The following is a 19,689-nucleotide window of genomic DNA, read 5'->3' on the forward strand; positions in this document are numbered from 1 at the left end:
CGGTCCACTAAGTACTGGAGAAACCACAGCTCCTCTCCTCCGGGCCGTGACCCTCCCGGTCCACTAAGTACTGGAGAGACCACAGCTTCTCTCCTCCGGGCCGTGACCCTCCCGGTCCACTAAGTACTGGAGAGACCACAGCTCCTCTCCTCCGGGCCGTGACCCTCCCGGTCCACTAAGTACTGGAGACCACAGCTTCTCTCCTCCAGGCCGTGACCCTCCCGGTCCACTAAGTACTGGAGACCACAGCTCCTCTCCTCCGGGCCGTGACCCTCCCGGTCCACTAAGTACTGGAGACCAAAGCTTCTCTCCTCCGGGCCGTGACCCTCCCGGTCCACTAAGTACTGGAGACCACAGCTTCTCTCCTCCGGGCCGTGACCCTCCCGGTCCACTAAGTACTGGAGACCATGCTCACGGCGACACCCCAGGCGACGGACCGTGTGGGCGGAGGAGGGGTGGGTTTGAAGTGGACTGGTGGAGACAGGTTTGAGCTGAGAAACGTGGAATGTAGGGTGGATGCGAAGGGAGTGAGGTAACCACAGACGGACGGCAGAACGGTTAATAATACGGTTGATCTGGACAGGGCCGATAAACGTAGGAGCCAGCTTATGGCTCTCTACCTTTGACTACTTAAGCATTGGGCAAAAATGGGGGCTAGTTTTGCACAACACGCCTGACGATTGCATACCCAAAGTAATTTGCGATTTATTATACTTTATACTTATAGCACATGCATGATGATGCATGAGTCTGGTCTCCTTTGAAAAGAAACATTCTGCACTTTCTTCCACAAATCGCAAACAGTCTTCTCAGAAGACTCACCGGAGGAAGCAGACCTGACTGGGGCGCAGCTCTCAACACACAGAACACAGCTTTATGTCCCGATTATCACATATCCACCTCAAAACAGAACAATACACTGCTCTTAAAATCAGTGTTAAAACTGATTTCCTGATTACAGGCAGGAAAAAGGATAATAGTACAAATAATAATATATTATATAAATTAATGTTAATAATATAGCATAAAAATAGAATACAAAATTATAATAATAATATAATAGAATTGTAGTATATTGATTTACTTCAGTGTTTACAAATTGTGAATACAATATTTAAAAAATGTATATTATAAATACATACATAAATACATATATAAATATATATATATACTGACACAAAATACAGCAAATACAATACAAAACAAATGTTAGACGCTGTTATACATGCACTGTGCTTTCTTTATACACACACACACACACACACACACACACACACACACACACACACACACACACACACACACACACACACACACACACACACACACACACACACACACACACACACACACACACACACACACACACACACACACACACACACACACAGCCCTCTCTCTCACACTCTCTCTCTCTGTCTCTCTCGCTCTCTCTCTTTCTCTCTCTCTGTCTCTCTCCCTCTCACTCTCTCTATCTCTCTCCCTCTATCTTTTTATTTCTCGCTGGGATAGGTCCCTCCCTCACTCTTTTACACACAGCTCTCGCTCTCTCTCTCTCATTTCTCTCATTTCTCTGATTTCTCTCTCTCTCTCTCTCTCTCTCTCTCTCTCTCTCTCTTCTCTCTCTCTCTCTCTCTCTCTCTCTCTCTCTCTCTCTCTATCTCTCTCTCGTTTCTCTCAGTCTCAGTGAAACAGTGTTCCTGTAGAGACATACTGATAGAACACTGCTACTCTCAACCAGCCGGCTGGAGGTAGGAAACTATCTCTCTCTCTCTCTCTCTCTCTTACTGTTTATCTTTATCTTCCTCTCTTTTTCTCAGTTTTTCTCTGTCTCTATCTGTTCCCTCTATTTATTTCTAGTTCTCTCTTTCTATATACTGTATCTATTTCTCTCTCTCTCTTATTTCCCCATCTGTTTATCTCTGTTCCTTTCTCTTTATTTATCTCTGTCTGCTCTCTTTCTGCATTTGTCTCTTTCCCTGTCTCCCCATGTGTCTCTCTGTCTCTAACAGTGACCCTGACAAGTTACTTCCTCCTCTATCTGTTGATAACTTCAACCTCATAGCTATGAATCAACTTGGAAATTGTGTGTATCTGACTTTACATAATGACTCAAAAATGTAAATTGTCTCAATGAAATACCTACCTGGCTGACTGTTTTAAAATGGCAGCAACTTCATGTAAACTGATCATATTTGGTGGCATGTTTCCTCTGTGGCCATATGTAGTGTACATTGTTTATATCTTCTCCAAGTAAAACACAGCTGCTAGCGTACGTATGATGAATTCAGACAAATCTGACATGCCTGCTCAATTTAAATAGCAACAAAACCGAATTTAAATACTAACTTAGCTACTGTGCACTCAAAAGTGTATAGCACTCAAGTTCGGCACTGTTTGATGAACAATATCACTTGCCCTATAGATGCCAGAATTGTGCCCTTCCTTCTGACTTGTTTTACATAACTCGTAAGTCGCTTTGGATAATAGCGTTGAAGATATACTGTAGGTGTAGGGTGTAGAGAGTTTTGTAACTTTAAAGCTGCACTACGCAACTTTTCTACGCAATTAGCATCTGCAGCCTACACTGTAAGAAAAAAAGCTGCAAGAAAACGGTAAATGTCTGGCATCAATGGTTTCCAAATACTTACTGTCAAATGACAGTAAAATCAAATACATTTACAGATTCCAACCTTTATTTAATGGTTAATAAAAGGTAATTTACTGTATTTTTTATAGCATTTACACTTAAAGTAGAAAAACAAAAGTAATCTGTAAAATAATACAGTGAATTTCCTGTGAAAAAACATTTATTTGTTACAGTGATAGCCGAATCATGGACTTGGGCTGAACAAGAGAAAACCCTCCTGACATCAAGGCATGAAAAAAATTAAATGTCCAATGTCCATACGAGTCCATTGTCTTCTGGTCGGGCAGGACCAGTGTTGCAAAATCTATAAGAACGACTCAGAGGACTAAGCGTAGGACAGCAGATCAGAATGAGACCTCTTCTCTGCTTTTTACGTTTGATTTAATGCAGTTTGATTTATCCCAAGCAGTGTTCATTTTGTCAGCTATTTAACATTTTAGTTTTAGTCTTAGTCATGTGTCAAATGCTCTTTTTCGTTTTCATCATATTTAGTCACCTTTATATTTTTTTGTCAAGTTTTTGTCGTTTAGTCTCGATTTAGTCTTTTTTGTTTAGTCTCGCCACTTAGTTACAGCCTCATAAATTGGCGTGAGCTTTTTCTAAATAAAAACAAGCTCATGTTAGTGCTAGCTGGTTAGACTTATGTAAGCTATTTAACGTGTTCTATGTTATTATTGATGCTGACGTTATTAGGTGGAGTTGCAGGGCGCACGCCCGTGACAGGTCCGTTGTTGTGTTGTGGAGTGGAAAGAGGAAGAAAACCGTTATGTTGATGATCAGATATCAATTCTCCAGTGATTTTATTTTACTATAGTTTGAAAGTATAGGCGGACTATTCCTCGGCTACATTGGTGGCAGCGGTGGGATTGTTTCCTGCATTAGTGTCCAGCGTGAGAAGTAAAGGGAATGCGAGAATGAATTAGAGATGATTTGACAGCTAGCTAGTTGCTAATGCTAACGGTAATGTAGCAGTTAGTTTCAAACTAGTCTCCTCCTTGTCTTTCACTTTCAACAATACATTCTGCCAAGTCCAAGCCCAAGCCCACTGCATACAAGACCACCGAGACCCTGTTGCCCCACCATTGTTCCATTAAACCCATGCCGTGTGCAGTTACTGATATCTATCTAGTACACCCATAGACTGGCACTGTTGAACCACTAGGAGCTGCCCAGTACAACCACAGTCTGACACTGTTGACCACTAGGAGCTGCCCAGTACAACCATAGTCTGACACTGTTGACCGCTAGGAGCTGATCAGTATAACCAGTTTTCTATTGTTGGTTGCTAAAAGACACTTCAATTGTCAGATTGTGTTGTAGAGTTTGTGTAGTCAGAAAACACTGTAGGTTTTTCTAATTTAACCTCTTAAGCCCGGAGCCCTATTTTCTGAAAATCCGCCTAAAATACATACCTAAATAAATGGAATATTGCTCCACTTCTACAAGGACCATTTCGCTGCTGTCGGGATAAAACCTCATAACTCCAAAAACCCAACTTTTCAGCAGATGAAAAAAACGAACACAGATTTGAGGGTGAATAGAGTTAGGAGGTTTAGACAGATGATTGGTTTAATGCTTTCCCATTGTTTAAACTTTGTAAAACCCACACACACATATGGAGGATGATCTACGGAGTTGATTTATATAAAAAAAAAATATTACAAAAATGGAGTTATGAGGTTTTGTCCCGACAGCAGCGATTTGCATGTTCTTGGTATCTATAGGGACATCTATGGACCTCAGTGAATGTGTGTCAGAAATATTGTGTCTATTACTAGGCTTGCTTAAATTGGGATGAAACAAAGGAGAATATGAATTATGATTTTTCTTTGCATCTTTGACAGTGAATAACATCATACTAAAAATGACCAGACATAAGAAACTGCCACTGAGCTCGTTCAGTACCTTCTTGAGATTAAGTGTACAAAAGATCTAAGGAAATGAATAAAGGGAAGATGATTAAACAGAAGGTTTTGTAGATACAGTACTGAATTCTGCCATCCGGACACATGCAATTTGAAATATTATTATAGAATATAGAATATGAGGCCTATAAATGATTGAAGGGAGCTAGAAGCCTTTGGGAAGTGTAGTTTTTAGAAATTCCAACGCTCATTGAAAGCTCTGGTCTCTTCTCAAAATGACTACATTTTCCATCATTCAGCGACGGCCGCTGATTAAAAATGGCGGATCTCCATGATCACAACAGCGTCTATACTTTCCGTAGCCGCATTTCTGCAGGACGCTCTCTGATTGGCCACTGACTGACGCTCTTTGATTGGCCACTGACATGTTTGCCCAATCGCGTGACGAGCTGTGTCTTTGCCCATTTCCGCGTCGAACAGCCTGCAAACTACCTGGCGTTCTATCGCCATGCTCTAAGACAAACACTAACCTTAACCAACTTCGAAAGAGTGCCTAAGCCTAACCAGTGTAGAAACTGACGTCGGCCATTCAGAGAGCGTCCTGCAGAAATGCGGCTACGGAAAGTATAGACGCATCACAACAACACATTCTCTCACTAATAACACTTTAACCTATTGGTAAACAAACGTATTGCAGAATATATACACTATGACTGCTGTTGTGACATGGTTATGATGTTTACTCTTAAATATATTTGAAAAAAAAAAGAAGCTAATTATGTCAGACAGTCTAGAGAGACGTGATGTCATTTTGGGACCGGTATACCGGTCCCGTCGGGTGGAAGAGGTTAATAAACTGGCTGATTGACTGACTGACTGACTGACTGTACAGACTGACTGACTGGTCTGTACTTGGGTTATGTGTCTGTTCTGCATTTTTTTTAATGACCAGCCATGTTTCCAAAAAAAAATAATAATAAAAATATTTATTATTTATTATGAAGGAGTTCAAGGAGGTCCCAGACAGAACGAGGCATTTCACTGTTATTTCATTCAAGTTAAACAAATGAGAGAAGAGTAGAAGAGTGACTACCTTGATCATAGGTCTCTCTCTCTCTCTCTGTGTTTTCTCTCTCTCTTTTTCTGTTTTCTCTTCTCTCTGTCTCTCTCTGTTTTCTCTTCTCACTTTGTGTTCTCTCTCTTTTTATCTGGTTTCTATCTCTCTCTGTTTTCTCTCCCACTCTCTCTGTTCTCTCTCTCTCTCTCTGTTCTCTCTCTCTCTCTCTCTCTCTCTCTCTCTCTCTCTCTCTCTCTTCTCTCTCTCTCTCTCTCTCTCTCTCTCTCTCTCTCTCTCTCTCTCTCTCTCTCTCTCTCTCTCTCTCTCTCTCTCTTTCCACTGCATTATGTAATCCCGGACTAAGTGAGCAGACACACTGATCCAACATCACACAGCAGATAAAACAGATGGTTTGTTCCGAGCCCCACTAGGGCACAACGCATGACCACGTTGGCCCCACTAGGGCACAAAGCATGACCACGTTGGCCCCACTAGGGCACAAAGCATGACCACGTTGGCCCCACTAGGGCACAAAGCATGACCACGTTGGCCCCACTAGGGCACAACGCATGACCACGTTGGCTGGTCAGAGGCACTCTTTGCTTTTGGTACAAACGTCCGGGTGACGTGACAAACTATAGACGTACTACGGCCACAATGTGCTCAAACATTTAAAAACTATTTTTTTTTAAAACGCTCACATAAGCATGCCAGGCCAGTAAGTAGTGATAATGTGTCATACGACTTTATTGTCAAACACCAGAGATGAACATTAGGAGCACGTGTATTGAGCTTATTCTTAAGCGTTGCCTTGTAAACATGTGATTAATTCGGACCGTATACCGAACACATGTAAACAAACCGGTAGCCTGCCATCGCTTGTAGCTTACTGGCACTACTGTACATACTGTACACATAAAACAACAAATGTCGCAGGCAAGTTGAGGTCATGATGTCATCGTTTTCCAAAAGTTCAGTTTCACCTGTCTCCAGACATACACTTTACACCCTGGAAGTGGTTTTCAAAAAGCTCAGTTTCCTGTGGTATATATGAACATGGTACTATATTAACACATTGGGCACCATGCATTGTGCCCATCATTATGCCCTCTGTGCCACCGCTGTAAGCCTTTGGAGATGTTTACCTTCTTTGCAGGGCTATAACTTTTTAAATATTATAGCTATATTGACATTACTATGGCCCATTCAACATCGGGTATCTATCATTCCGGATGTGGGAACGTTATATTTTTTCATTCATACATTGTTGTGTTAATACCGTCGAGAATATAAGTATGTTTTTAAGCTTTTCTGCTGTAATTCCAAAAACGCTAGTTATAGGCCCTGAAGCATGTGATAGATTATCGATTGGCGTTTCTTTCCTATACACGCTATATTACAAAATTTAAATGTAAGGGGCGGCTAAGTGGCGCAGTGGGCAAGGCGCTCGCCACTAATGCAGGAGATGCTGGGTTCAAGCCCAGCTCTCGGCATTGCTACCAGCTTGGCTGGTTGTTCATACTAACGCACTTGGCAGTGTTAGGGGTTGGAAGCTGGTGGGTGGGGATCGGACGTTGTGGACAGCGACTCCTACAGGTCAGTTGGTGCGCCTCCCACGCAGACCATCGCCACTGAGAGATCGCGCTGTACAGGTGAAAAGATGCGACGGCTGCCTCCTTGTGTACCAGAGGGGACACGTGATGCAAGGCTTCGTCCACATTGCAGCCGACCTGTGGGAGGCATGGCCTAACAGCGTTCGAGACAGGGGAGGGTAGAATTGGACAATACGAAATTGGGATGGGAGAAAAATAGAAAATGGGAGAAAAAGTAGATAAAAAAAAAGAAAATTCAAATGTATATGATCGGTATACATTATGCTTCATCATGCGTGAAGGAAAGGGGGGGGGGGGTCGTTTATTATTCCTAGATCGTCAGTAACAGCTTTATTTAGTATGGGTTGATATATTGATCAGATGGATTGCAAACAAAGAAATGGACAATCAAGCTGAAAGTAACGTTAGTTTCCTCTTACCGTTCGCCAATGAGACTGGAGGAAAAAGATCCCAATTATTTGACGTCGATCTGCTAGATCCATTTCCAGTTTGTATGACGCAATAAACGCCAAAATCATATCGATTATTGCGTTTCGAAAGTGATCCAAATGCACTCGAGTGTGTATATTGATCCACACCACAATATATCTCTGGCGGAGGAATTTCCTCGATGCACCGATCGCCACTTCCGGTTTGGCGTGAGTGTAACTCGCCCAACCATCCACCAGGCGGCGGTATTGAGGCGTTGCAATATCAGAACAGGGTCCGGCTGCGATCCGGAGGGAGGCTGGATGAATTATGAATGCCATGGCGAAAAAATTTAATATTGATCCCAAACACGTGATACGCCGTTGTTGGCGTTCAACGCATGGTGGGCAATAACGATTTACGCCGTTCTTGGCGCACAATGTGTTAATATCAACATGGTACTGTGGTATATTATTATCAACATGGTACTGTAGTATATTAATATCAACATGGTACAGTAGTATATTAATATGAACAACATGGTACTGTTATATTATTAATATCAACATGGTACTGTGGTATATTAATATCAACATGGTACTCTGGTATATTAATATGAACAACATGGTACTGTGGCATATTAATATCAACATGGTACTGTGGTATATATATCTGTGGTATATATCTTTTTTTATCCACTTTTTCTCCCATCCCAATTTCGTGTATCCAATTCTCCCCTCCCCTGTCTTGAACGTTGCTCGACTATGCCCCCCACTGGTCGGTTGTAGAGAGGATAGAAGCCTTGCATCACATGTTCCCTCCGGCACACGAGGAGGCAGCCTGTCACATCTTTTCGCCTGCCCGCGCGGACTCTCATTGGCGAGGTGTAACGCATGGGAGGCTCACACTACCCCCGCCACTTCCTGTCTCTGCTGTGCAGGCGTCCCCCAACTGACCTGTAGGGGTCGCTGTCCACAACGTCCAATCCCCACTCATCGACTTCCACCCGCTGACTCTGCCAAATGAGCCAGTACGACGGCCGGCCCAGGTTGAGACTGAGATTCGATACCGGAGTCTCTTGCATTGGTGAGGGGCGCAATCTCCGCTATGCCACCCGGCCGCGTACTGTGGTATATTAATATCAACATGTATATTTGTATAGCAGGCTGCATAAAGTCCCTGCTGCTGTTGATGACCTTTCACTGACATCTTCCTGCAAAAAACAAGACATCTCCTCTAGGCAATCAAGGTAAACAGGTCAGAATGTTAATTTACATTGTGGAGGCAAATAAAATAAAATACTACTGGTGGTTGGTGGAGCGGCAGTGCGGCACATTGGAACAGGCTGCCATCGCAGATAAAGAGCGTAGCTATAGCCAACCTCTTTCTAAAGGTGGGGTCAAGACATGGCTCACAGACAATACTAGCGCTTAGCGATGGGAGGTAGGTGACCAATGGTGGTACCCAGGTGTGGGTCATTGGCACGTAGCGAATGTAGGTGATTATTTAGTGATATGTTTGTTTTTAAACATCTTTGGGACCATGATGGAAATAAGTGTTCGCACTTGTCATGTCATCCTTTGGATTCTTTTGTCTTGCAATTTTCCATTAAATCAAATCAAATCAGATTTCAGGTATCAAGATGTGTTGTTTAGGTTTGATTTGATCTTTGGCGGGACATTGAATATGCAAGCGCACAAAATGCTGAATTTCTTTTAGCAGTTGAACATAAATACTTTGAGCTACAAAGAGCATCACATCTGTCACTGATGAAGTGTTCATGGGAGTGAGTCATGTGACCAATGAGTGTGCGGCTGCGACACAGTGGGACAGAGGGGAGGGAGGGAGGAAAGCCCAGGTTGTTGATTGGATATTTCAGATGCAGCTGTCAACCTACACTTTCGCAACAGTTGAAAGCTCTGTTTTGCAAGACCGCAATGTTGTGAATTGTAATATTAAAACGACAGTTTAAAAAAAGAAATTGGTAGGGACAGATTATTGTTGAGTTGATTATTCAATGCGACTGCCAGCCAGCTTTTGCGCGACGGAGAAATACAATTTCAATTGTGACGGAGAGAAAATCATCAGATACAATTTAAAACAAACGTTTCCAAAAATATTAATGTGTCTCTTAATTTTCTAATACATTTTCACACCGCCAACAAAGTACTGGGCCCGTTGTCTCGAAAGGACTTTGGTGCGTCTCCTCACCTCTCATGTGCTTCTCCTCTCTGATTCTCGAAGTCAACTTCCTGTCTTTTTAACTTTCTGTCTAAGTGCATGTCTATCGCTTGGGGGAAACATGCACTTAGAATCACCAGAAAGGCTTTCGAAATAGTGAAATGCCATGTTGACCTCAATATTTTCAAAACAAATTATATGAAAAGGTTATGAAATGAACAAGAATGTGATAAAATATGTAATAAAAACGGAGCTCAGCGCATACATTTGATCGTAGAAATTCGTTTGTTTCCCCAATACCAAGATGGTGGCAGTTTCGTGACGTCAGAGTGTCTTCAAGAATACCTGAGACAGCTGAGTACTTAGCCCACGTGAATACTTTCCCTAAGGGGGTTGTCGGTTTGCGCGATCTGATTGGCCACTGATGTTTCTGGTCATGTGACATGTGCGGCCAATCGTGTGACGGCAAGTTCTTTTGACGGTTAAGCTTAGGCACTCTTTTGAAGTTGGTTAAGGTTAGAGTTTGTCTTAGAGCAGGGCGATAGAACACCAGCCCTGATTCCAAACTCTAACCTTAACCAACTTCGAAAGAGTCGCCTAAGCTTAACCAGTGATAAACTAGGCGTTAGGTAGTTTGCAGGCTGTTAGACCTGGAAATTGGCGCAGAACTTGCCGTCACACGATTGGCGCACATGTCACATGACCAGAAATGTCAGTGGCCAATCAGATCGCGCAAACCGAACGCGGAAGGACAACCACCTTAGGGAAAGTATTCAGCAGCCAGTGGCCACTCCCCTCATACGCAACTTGTAGTTTTTTCACACAGCGAGGAAAATAATACTGTCGGACAATCGAACAAGAATTAACGTATTTACAAGTTGCATTAAGTTTTGCAAATAAGGAAACAGATAGAGAACATTTCAAAGCACTCAAAAATGCAATTTTTTCTATTTGAGCTATTTCTGAATCGTGCGAAGTTGACGGCGATTCTGAAGAATCTCCCCTTCCGCCGTATGGCGGGTCTGGCTGTGCCGGTCACATTTGTGTTTCTGTGGCTTTGGTAGGGATATATCCCTAGCGTCCAGATAAAACTATAACTATGGTAGGCAGGACACTGTAGACACAGTCCTCATATCCCTCCTAGTGACACACAGTCCTCATATCCCTCCTAGTTACACACAGTCCTCATATCCCTCCTAGTTACACACAGTCCTCATATCCCTCCTAGTGACACACAGTCCTCATATCCCTCCTAGTGACACAGTCCTCATATCCCTCCTAGTTACACACAGTCCTCATATCCCTCCTAGTTACACACAGTCCTCATATCCCTCCTAGTGACACACAGTCCTCATATCTCTCCTAGTTACACAAACACACAGTCCTCATATCTCTCCTAGTTACACACAGTCCTCATATCCCTCCTAGTGACACACAGTCCTCATATCTCTCCTAGTTACACACAGTCCTCATATCCCTCCTAGTGACACACAGTCCTCATATCCCTCCTAGTGACACACAGTCCTCATATCCCTCCTAGTTACACACAGTCCTCATATCCCTCCTAGTGACACACAGTCCTCATATCCCTCCTAGTTACACACAGTCCTCATATCCCTCCTAGTTACACACAGTCCTCATATCCCTCCTAGTTACACACAGTCCTCATATCCCTCCTAGTGACACACAGTCCTCATATCCCTCCTAGTTACACACAGTCCTCATATCCCTCCTAGTTACACACAGTCCTCATATCTCTCCTAGTTACACACAGTCCTCATATCTCTCCTAGTTACACACAGTCCTCATATCCCTCCTAGTTACACACAGTCCTCATATCCCTCCTAGTGACACACAGTCCTCATATCTCTCCTAGTTACACACAGTCCTCATATCCCTCCTAGTGACACACAGTCCTCATCCCTCCTAGTTACACACAGTCCTCATATCCCTCCTAGTTACACACAGTCCTCATATCTCTCCTAGTTACACAAACACACAGTCCTCATATCCCTCCTAGTTACACACAGTCATCATATCCCTCCTAGTTACACACAGTCCTCATATCTCTCCTAGTTACACAAACACACAGTCCTCATATCCCTCCTAGTTACACAGAGTCCTCATATCCCTCCTAGTGACACACAGTCCTCATATCCCTCCTAGTGACACAGTCCTCATATCTCTCCTAGTTACACAAACACACAGTCCTCATATCTCTCTTAGTTACACAAACACACAGTCCTCATATCCCTCCTAGTTACACACAGTCCTCATATCCCTCCTAGTTACACACACAGTCCTCATATCCCTCCTAGTGACACACAGTCCTCACATCCCTCCTAGTTACACACAGTCCTCATATCCCTCCTAGTTACACACAGTCCTCATATCTCTCCTAGTTACACACAGTCCTCATATCTCTCCTAGTTACACACAGTCCTCACATCCCTCCTAGTGATACATACAGTCCTCATATCCCTCCTAGTTACACACAGTCCTCACATCCCTCCTAGTGACAGTCCTCATATCCCTCCTAGTTACACACACACAGTCCTCACATCCCTATAGTGACACATACAGTCCTCATATCCCTCCTAGTTACACATACACACAGTCCTCACATCCCTCCTAGTGACACATACACACAGTCCTCATATCCCTCCTAGTTACACAAACACACAGTCCCCCACACATGTCTATTTCATCAGACAGGTCAGAGCACAGGGTTGCAGTGCCCCTGGATCAGTTTTGGGCTTCAGTGCCTTGCTCAAGGGCACTTAGGCAGAGATGGTGAGCATCGTAGATGTAATACCAGCTACCCTTCAGTCACCAGCTCACAGCTGGAATACACCCTCCTGTCAGTGGTGGGGATCAAATTGGCGACCTTTCGTTTACTGACCGGCCTCTTTACCTCCAGGCCATCCTGCCTTCCAGGACGCCTGTAATAATGTTATCAACACGTGAAGTGTTCCAAAACGGTAAATCAACACAAGGCACAATGACTAAAGCTCTTCCCGCTTACACAACACAATGATTAAAGCTCTTCCCACTTACACGAGGCACAATGACTAAAGCTCTTCCCGCTTACACAACACAATGATTAAAGCTCTTCCCACTTACACGAGGCACAACGAATAACGCTCTTCCCGCTTACGCAACACAATGAATAAAGCGCTTCCCGCTTACACAACACATTTAACCAGAAAATACAGTGGGCCCACAGTTGAAACAAAAAGCCTGTCTAAACCGGCAGTCCCCAAAATAACAAACGTCGGGGCGCCGCTAAGCAATGGTACACGGGCCAGTTCAAAGTACTGATTCTCTTCGCCTCTGAAAGGGCACGCGCTGCACGAAGAGAATGTTTACCCCAGGCTCCAGCACTCGGAGTGCTCACTGTAACTGGCTCGTGTGTACTTAACCAAGGGCGGGCCTGCTCCCGCAACGAATGTCCGTGTTGCGAGATGGCCGACGAACGGTCCCGTGCTTGTCACCTGTGACAGGCAGGGGCGGGCTGGGTTGACGTTAGGCAGGTGACAGCTGGAGGTGGGTGTAGTCCGGCGACGTCCGTCGAGGAGTCCGCTGCTGCGACACGCGGACTAAACTGTGGTGCTAGGCCTAACTGAAGCTAAACTGTGGATCGAGACGATCCCCTGTCCTGTCGCCTATACTTTAACTAAAACGCAACGTGTGCAATATCTACCACACTCTTCGGCAGTAACACGTCTGCTTCTTTGTTCACAATGTCTCTTTAGCATTAACTGGAAGCTAAGCTATCGCATACGACATTACTAACCCGCCCCGTGACGGGGGTCATATCCTGCGTGTCCTTAGTGTCTAGAGCTGTCTAGTCTAGTGTCGAAACGATGAAGAGGCTGTCTGAGTTCTGCCTTCAGCCAGCCCTTCTTCGTCTGTCATCTCTCCTGCCCAACGTCACACCAGCTCCCCCTGGCGGCAGTCCAGTGCATGCTCCACTATTAAATGTCAATGTTAGAAAGGGGAGTTTACACAACGTTATCCTGAACACAGTAGAGTACAAGGAATTAGGTTAGACACATTGAATTATTGTTAGACATATTCAGGTGTCTACACTTAGGTTCAAATGAGATTATGGTTAGGTTAAAATGAGATTATGATGATGGTTATGGTTAGATTAAGATTATGGTTATGGTTAGGTTAAAATGAGATTAAGATTATGGTTATGGTTAGATTAAGATTATGGTTATGGTAATATTAAGATTATGGCTCGATTCAGATTATGGTTATGGTTAGATTAAGATTTTGGTTATGGTAATATTAAGATTATGGCTCGATTAAGATTACGATTATGGTTAGATTAAGATTATGGTTATGGTTAGGTTAAAATTAGATTAAGATTATGGTTATGGTTAGATTAATATTATGGTTAGATTAAGATTATGGTTATGGTTAGATTATGGTTATGGTTATGGTTATGGTTATGGTTATGGTTAGGGGGGGTTACAGTTGGAAGGGTTAGCCCACCAGTTCGGAGGAAATCCAAATGAAAAATCAGCCGTGTTGAGAACCCGTCAGTTACTCTCCAAATCTACATTAATCCTTGCCCTATATATTGTATATTGGGCGTAAAAATGGTCATTGCTCAAGCAAATATTGTAAAGAATATTGTAGCATCGGCCTTTTTAGCATCCAAACGGATTATTGTAATGAACTGGAAAGAACGCAAACCGAACTGCTTCAGTTTGGAGAACGGGCGCAAGGACTTCATGGACTTGCCGTCAATGGAACAGGCTGCTCTGTCTCTTCAAGAGAGTGATCGGCCCGATGGCCTTCAAGGTCCCTGGAACTTTATTAAATCATCTTGAATACTTCTGAACCTTTGTAACACTCTGAAACCCCCCCTCACCCCCCTTATTATTATTATAATTGGTTGTCTTTGTTTTTTGTTGGTCATGTTTGTATTGTCTTGTTTGTGAATAATTTAAACTTTAAATTGGAAGCAGTGTTGAGAACAGCATGCACCCCCATACGAGGTCAACCTGCCTCCCTACATCCTGGCCTGACTCACTCTAATCTGAACCGAGATGGATGAGAGACTTGGAGATGTGTTTCCACAGGGCGGTCTCTCTCTGGACCCTTGGGACGGGGACACCAGGATTTGTTACTGTCTCTTTGAAAAGGGCCCGTCTTTGATGGAAGACCGTAGCGGGCGGCTTTAATTAAATATACATATTAAGTGGCTTATTCGGGCGCTCTTAAAGTTTTCTCATAAATTATGCTCTTGTATCTTATACTGTTGCAGAACATTTTGATTCCTTTTTCTCAACAAGGAGGGAACGAGCATGCGCGTGCAAATACACACACACACACATGGACACGTACATACAATACACGCACACACCAGGGCATGTGAGCGGCGCGGGGAGCGGAGTGGGCGGTTTTGACGTGAGCGACGGAGTGGGTTTTAAAATGGGTCGGCGCGACTTCCGGAGCGAGAGTTCTCCTCCGCTCCAATCCGCTCCGGGCCGCTCACAGTGGTTTAACACTGATGTAATATACATGTAGTACAATGCCAAAGCAACAGGTGGCGATGTACAAACATGAAGGCCATTTTCAACCATTGAGAAGGGTGAACCGTCACTCACATCCTGCTAGACCAAAGTATATTCCGCCATTGTTGTTGTTGTTAGCTTACATGCTAACGTGAATGGCAGCGACCATAGCAATAGCATTGTGGCTAGGCTAACTACCATCGCTTAGTAGAGCTAGTTGAATGGATAAACGTTATTTAGCAGATTGCAGAATGGGTACAATTACAATACGGCTCAATACAAACAATTGTTAAGGGGCCCAGGGGGTGTAGACTGTTGTAGTTTGGTCAAATCAAGCTAATTTACATCATGCTCCAAAAAAAATGCTGTGGAGCAATGTGGAGCGGGGAGCGCTTGATTCGTAAATGAACATGAGCGATTAGCGGAGCGGAACAAGCCGTCTAGAGCGAAGAGCGGATTTCTCGTCCGCGCCGCTCCGCTCACATGCTCTGGCACACACACACAACATTTTTTTCTTCTTTGTGATAATGGATAACATAAGGATGTTATGCATCAATAATTATACATAATGGAGACGTTCCCAACTTCCCATCACTGAGACTATATTATACATGTTGTACATCTATCCTAAAGGCTTCTTTATATCTCAGTGATTGACTGGAACATACAGTAGATCACAATGTCACAAAATTATACATAGAATTTACGTTTTAATAATTATACGTAGAATTGATGTTTTAATAATTATACGTAGAATTGATGTTTTAATAATTATACATAGAATTGATGTTGGTTCAACTGTGGTCTATAATTAACAGGAGAAATAAGGTTCCTAATCAGTTTATGGTTAATATCTCACAGGTTGTGTGTTTGTGTGTGTGTGTATTTGTGTCTGACTGTGAGTGTGAGTGTGAGTGTGTGTGTGTTTGTGTGTGTGTTTGTGTCTGACTGTGAGTGTGTGTGTGTTTGTATTTGTGTGTCTCTGTGTCTCTGTGTATGTGTCTCTCTGTGTGTGTGTGTCTCTGTGTATGTGTCTCTCGTGTGTGTGTGTGTGTCTGTCTGTCTGTCTGTCTGTCTGTCTGTCTGTCTGTCTGTCTGTCTGTCTGTCTGTCTGTCTGTCTGTCTGTCTGTCTGTCTGTCTGTCTGTCTGTCTGTCTGTCTTGTCTGTCTTGTCTGTCTGTGTGTCTGTGTGTCTGTCTGTCTGTCTGTCTGTCTGTCTGTCTGTCTGTCTGTCTGTCTGTCTGTCTGTCTGTCTGTCTGTCTGTCTGTCTGTCTGTCTGTCTGTCTGTCTGTATGTCTGTCTGTCTGTCTGTCTGTGTGTCTGTCTGTCTGTCTGTCTGTCTGTCTGTCTGTCTGTCTGTCTGTCTGTCTGTCTGTCTGTCTGTCTGTCTGTGTGTGTGTGTGTGTGGTGTGTGTGTGTGTGTGTGTGTGTGTGTGTGTGTGTGTGTGTGTGTGTGTGTGTGTGTGTGTGTGTGTGTGGGGGGAGAGAGAGAAAAGTAAATCCCATAGTATACATGCATGATTCAGTTTTTTTCTCTCTTGCTGTTTCTCAGTCCTGGTGCCCCCCCCCCCCCCCCCCCCCCCCCCCTGCCTCTCTCTTTATAGAATGAACTATCCATCATAAAGGCTGTTGCCTTGGATGACCTTAATACTGGGCTCCCATCCAGCCTGTATGGCTGGGTGTGCTACGGAAGCCCCCAGGGGACACACAGAACCAACTGGGGAAACAATCACAAGGGATATTCTGCTTCACTAGACATGCTTCCTATCTGTCTCTCTCTCTGTCTCTCTGTCTCTCTGTCTCTCTGTCTCTCTGTCTCTCTCTCTCTCTCTCTCTCTCTCTCTCTCTCTCTCTCTCTCTCTCTCTCTCTCTCTCTCTCTCTCTCTCTCTCTCTCTCTCTCTCTCTCTCTCTCTCTCTCTCTCTCTCTCTCTCTCTCTCTCTCTCTCTCTCTCTCTCTCTCTGTCTGTCCTCTCTGTCTGTCTGTCTCCTCCATAGGTATAGTTTTATATAGGACATGTCCCTACCAAAGCCATGGAAACATGAATTATCCCTACTAAAAATATTGCAGAGAGAAAACTGTAGTTTTAACCTGTTAAACTGTAGCCCTATTTTCAGAAATGTTGCCTAAAGGTACATGCCTAAGTAAATGGAAGATTGCTCCACTTCTACAAGGTCAATTTGCATGTTCATGGTATCTAGGAACATCTCGGGACCTGGGGGTATGTACTCCCAGTGTCAGAAATATTGTGTCTGTTACTAGGCTTGAGTAAATTGTAATAAAAAAAAGGAGAATATAAATTATGATTTCATTTAGCATCTGTGCCGGTGAATAACACCATGTTACAATTGTGCCGCAAGAGATTTCGCTCACTGAGCTCATTCAGCACCTTCTTGAGATCAAGTGTACAAAGAAAATCTAAGCAAAGGAATAAAGGGAAGATGATTAAACAGAAGGATTGTAGATACAGTAATAAATTATAATCCATTTTGACCTTGAACTTGACCTTGACCTTATTATGGCCAAATCATAATCATCCATGGATAGGGAAAAGGCTCCTCTTTCCAATGGCAGGGTTAAATCTCTTTAAATGCCATGCCTGGTTTTCCATTTTACCGCTTGAATGCCACCATCCGCGCCAATGTTAACGTTAATATCGCCTAATCTATGTTTTAAATTATGGCTATGTGTCTAATCTGCCCATCGCATTATCAAAGACTATGTTCCAGACAGTGCTGTGAAGGCAGATTGTTTTTTTATCGCGTCGTTGCCGTTTCAGAGCAGTTAGAAAAGCCCCCGTTTTGATATAAAAAACAACTCATTCTGGAGCATTCTATGAAAATCGTCTTTTAGTGGAATATTCCACAACGTTGATATTCGTCGGCCTTTTTATGAATCGTTTTCAAATAAACGCTAGATGATCAATATTATACGTGCACGCACGCACATTACGGCCGCGCACGGACAATCGCCTTGTTGATTTCCTCTCTGACTTTTACAGTGAAAACGAAAGAAGAGATTTCACAAAACAGCTTATAACTTCATCAAAATTACTCTGATTATCCTACCACTGATAACATAGAGTCCTTACCTGACATCAGATGGTATCCAACTGGTATATTCCAATTCCTGATCACCATTCGAAAAAAATCGATACGTGTATGGATCCAACGCTACACAGTGGTTCTCCATGATCCGCGGAGATCTGAGGCTCCAGAATGAACTCTAGTAACCCCGGCTGGATCAGTGAACTGGAAAATGTGGAGTACCGGATTTTTTTCCCCATTCATTTTCATTGAGTCCATTCCAAAATCACTTATGTCATCTGGGAGACGACAGGGGGCGCTTTTTTCCACAGTGATCACCGGCGCAGCTCGGCAATACTCGGGTAGGCTCGGGTGATGCAATAATTTTTCAGATCGCAAAAAAAAAAAAAAAAAAAAAAATCCGAGAAATCTCGTGAGTGGCTAGCAACCACCTATAAAAAAAACACGAGAAATCTCGTGAGTGGCACTGCCCTATTTTCAGAAATGTTGCCTAAAGGTACATGCCTAAGTAAATGGAAGATTGCTCCACTTCTACAAGGTCAATTTGCATGTTCATGGTATCTAGGAACATCTCGGGACCTGGGGGTATGTACTCCCAGTGTCAGAAATATTGTGTCTGTTACTAGGCTTGAGTAAATTGTAATAAAAAAAAGGAGAATATAAATTATGATTTCATTTAGCATCTGTGCCGGTGAATAACACCATGTTACAATTGTGCCGCAAGAGATTTCGCTCACTGAGCTCATTCAGCACCTTCTTGAGATCAAGTGTACAAAGAAAATCTAAGCAAAGGAATAAAGGGAAGATGATTAAACAGAAGGATTGTAGATACAGTAATAAATTATAATCCATTTTGACCTTGAACTTGACCTTGACCTTATTATGGCCAAATCATAATCATCCATGGATAGGGAAAAGGCTCCTCTTTCCAATGGCAGGGTTAAATCTGGATTTAGTCATTTCCTCACGGTTTTACGATAAAATAGATATAATTAGCATTTTTCTGATAAATTCTTATTTTCTGCAAATCGTATAAAACATAGGTAAAAATGAAAATATACACTTTGACTGCTGTTTTGATAGGGTTATGGTCTTTACTCTTGGATACATTTGAAAAAAAAACACAACGTTAAAACCTCTTAACATCCATGGGCCCACATGTGGGCCCTCTTGAGGACGATTGGCGACGTGTCACTTTGCCGCCCTCTAGTGGCTCGGGTGGACATTTCTTTCCACATGGGGATCTAATACAGTCTCTATTGATCGATTTATGATAAAGAAAAGCAGGGTCCCCTTATAAGGGGACCTTACAGCTTAACAGGTGTTATAATTCACAA

At 43.2% G+C, this 19,689-nt stretch overlaps 1 protein-coding gene across 1 annotated transcript in view; it reads left to right on the forward strand.

Annotated features, from left to right (window-relative positions):
• Positions 1 to 407: 407 nt before the first annotated feature.
• LOC311224779 (uncharacterized protein C14orf132) overlaps positions 408 to 19,689 on the forward strand; it is a gene marked incomplete at both ends in the record, with an annotated part of 27,971 nt that continues 8,689 nt past the window's right edge. Inside the window, 2 exons of the mRNA XM_084309893.1 lie at positions 408 to 527; positions 1,707 to 1,751. Of these exons, the coding sequence (XP_084166019.1) occupies positions 408 to 527; positions 1,707 to 1,751 (165 nt within the window). The remainder of the gene's footprint in view (positions 528 to 1,706; positions 1,752 to 19,689) is intronic.

The sequence above is a fragment of the Notolepis coatsorum genome (assembly GCF_963971535.1).
Source record: "Notolepis coatsorum genome assembly, chromosome: 1".
Classification (NCBI taxonomy): domain Eukaryota; kingdom Metazoa; phylum Chordata; class Actinopteri; order Aulopiformes; family Paralepididae; genus Notolepis; species Notolepis coatsorum.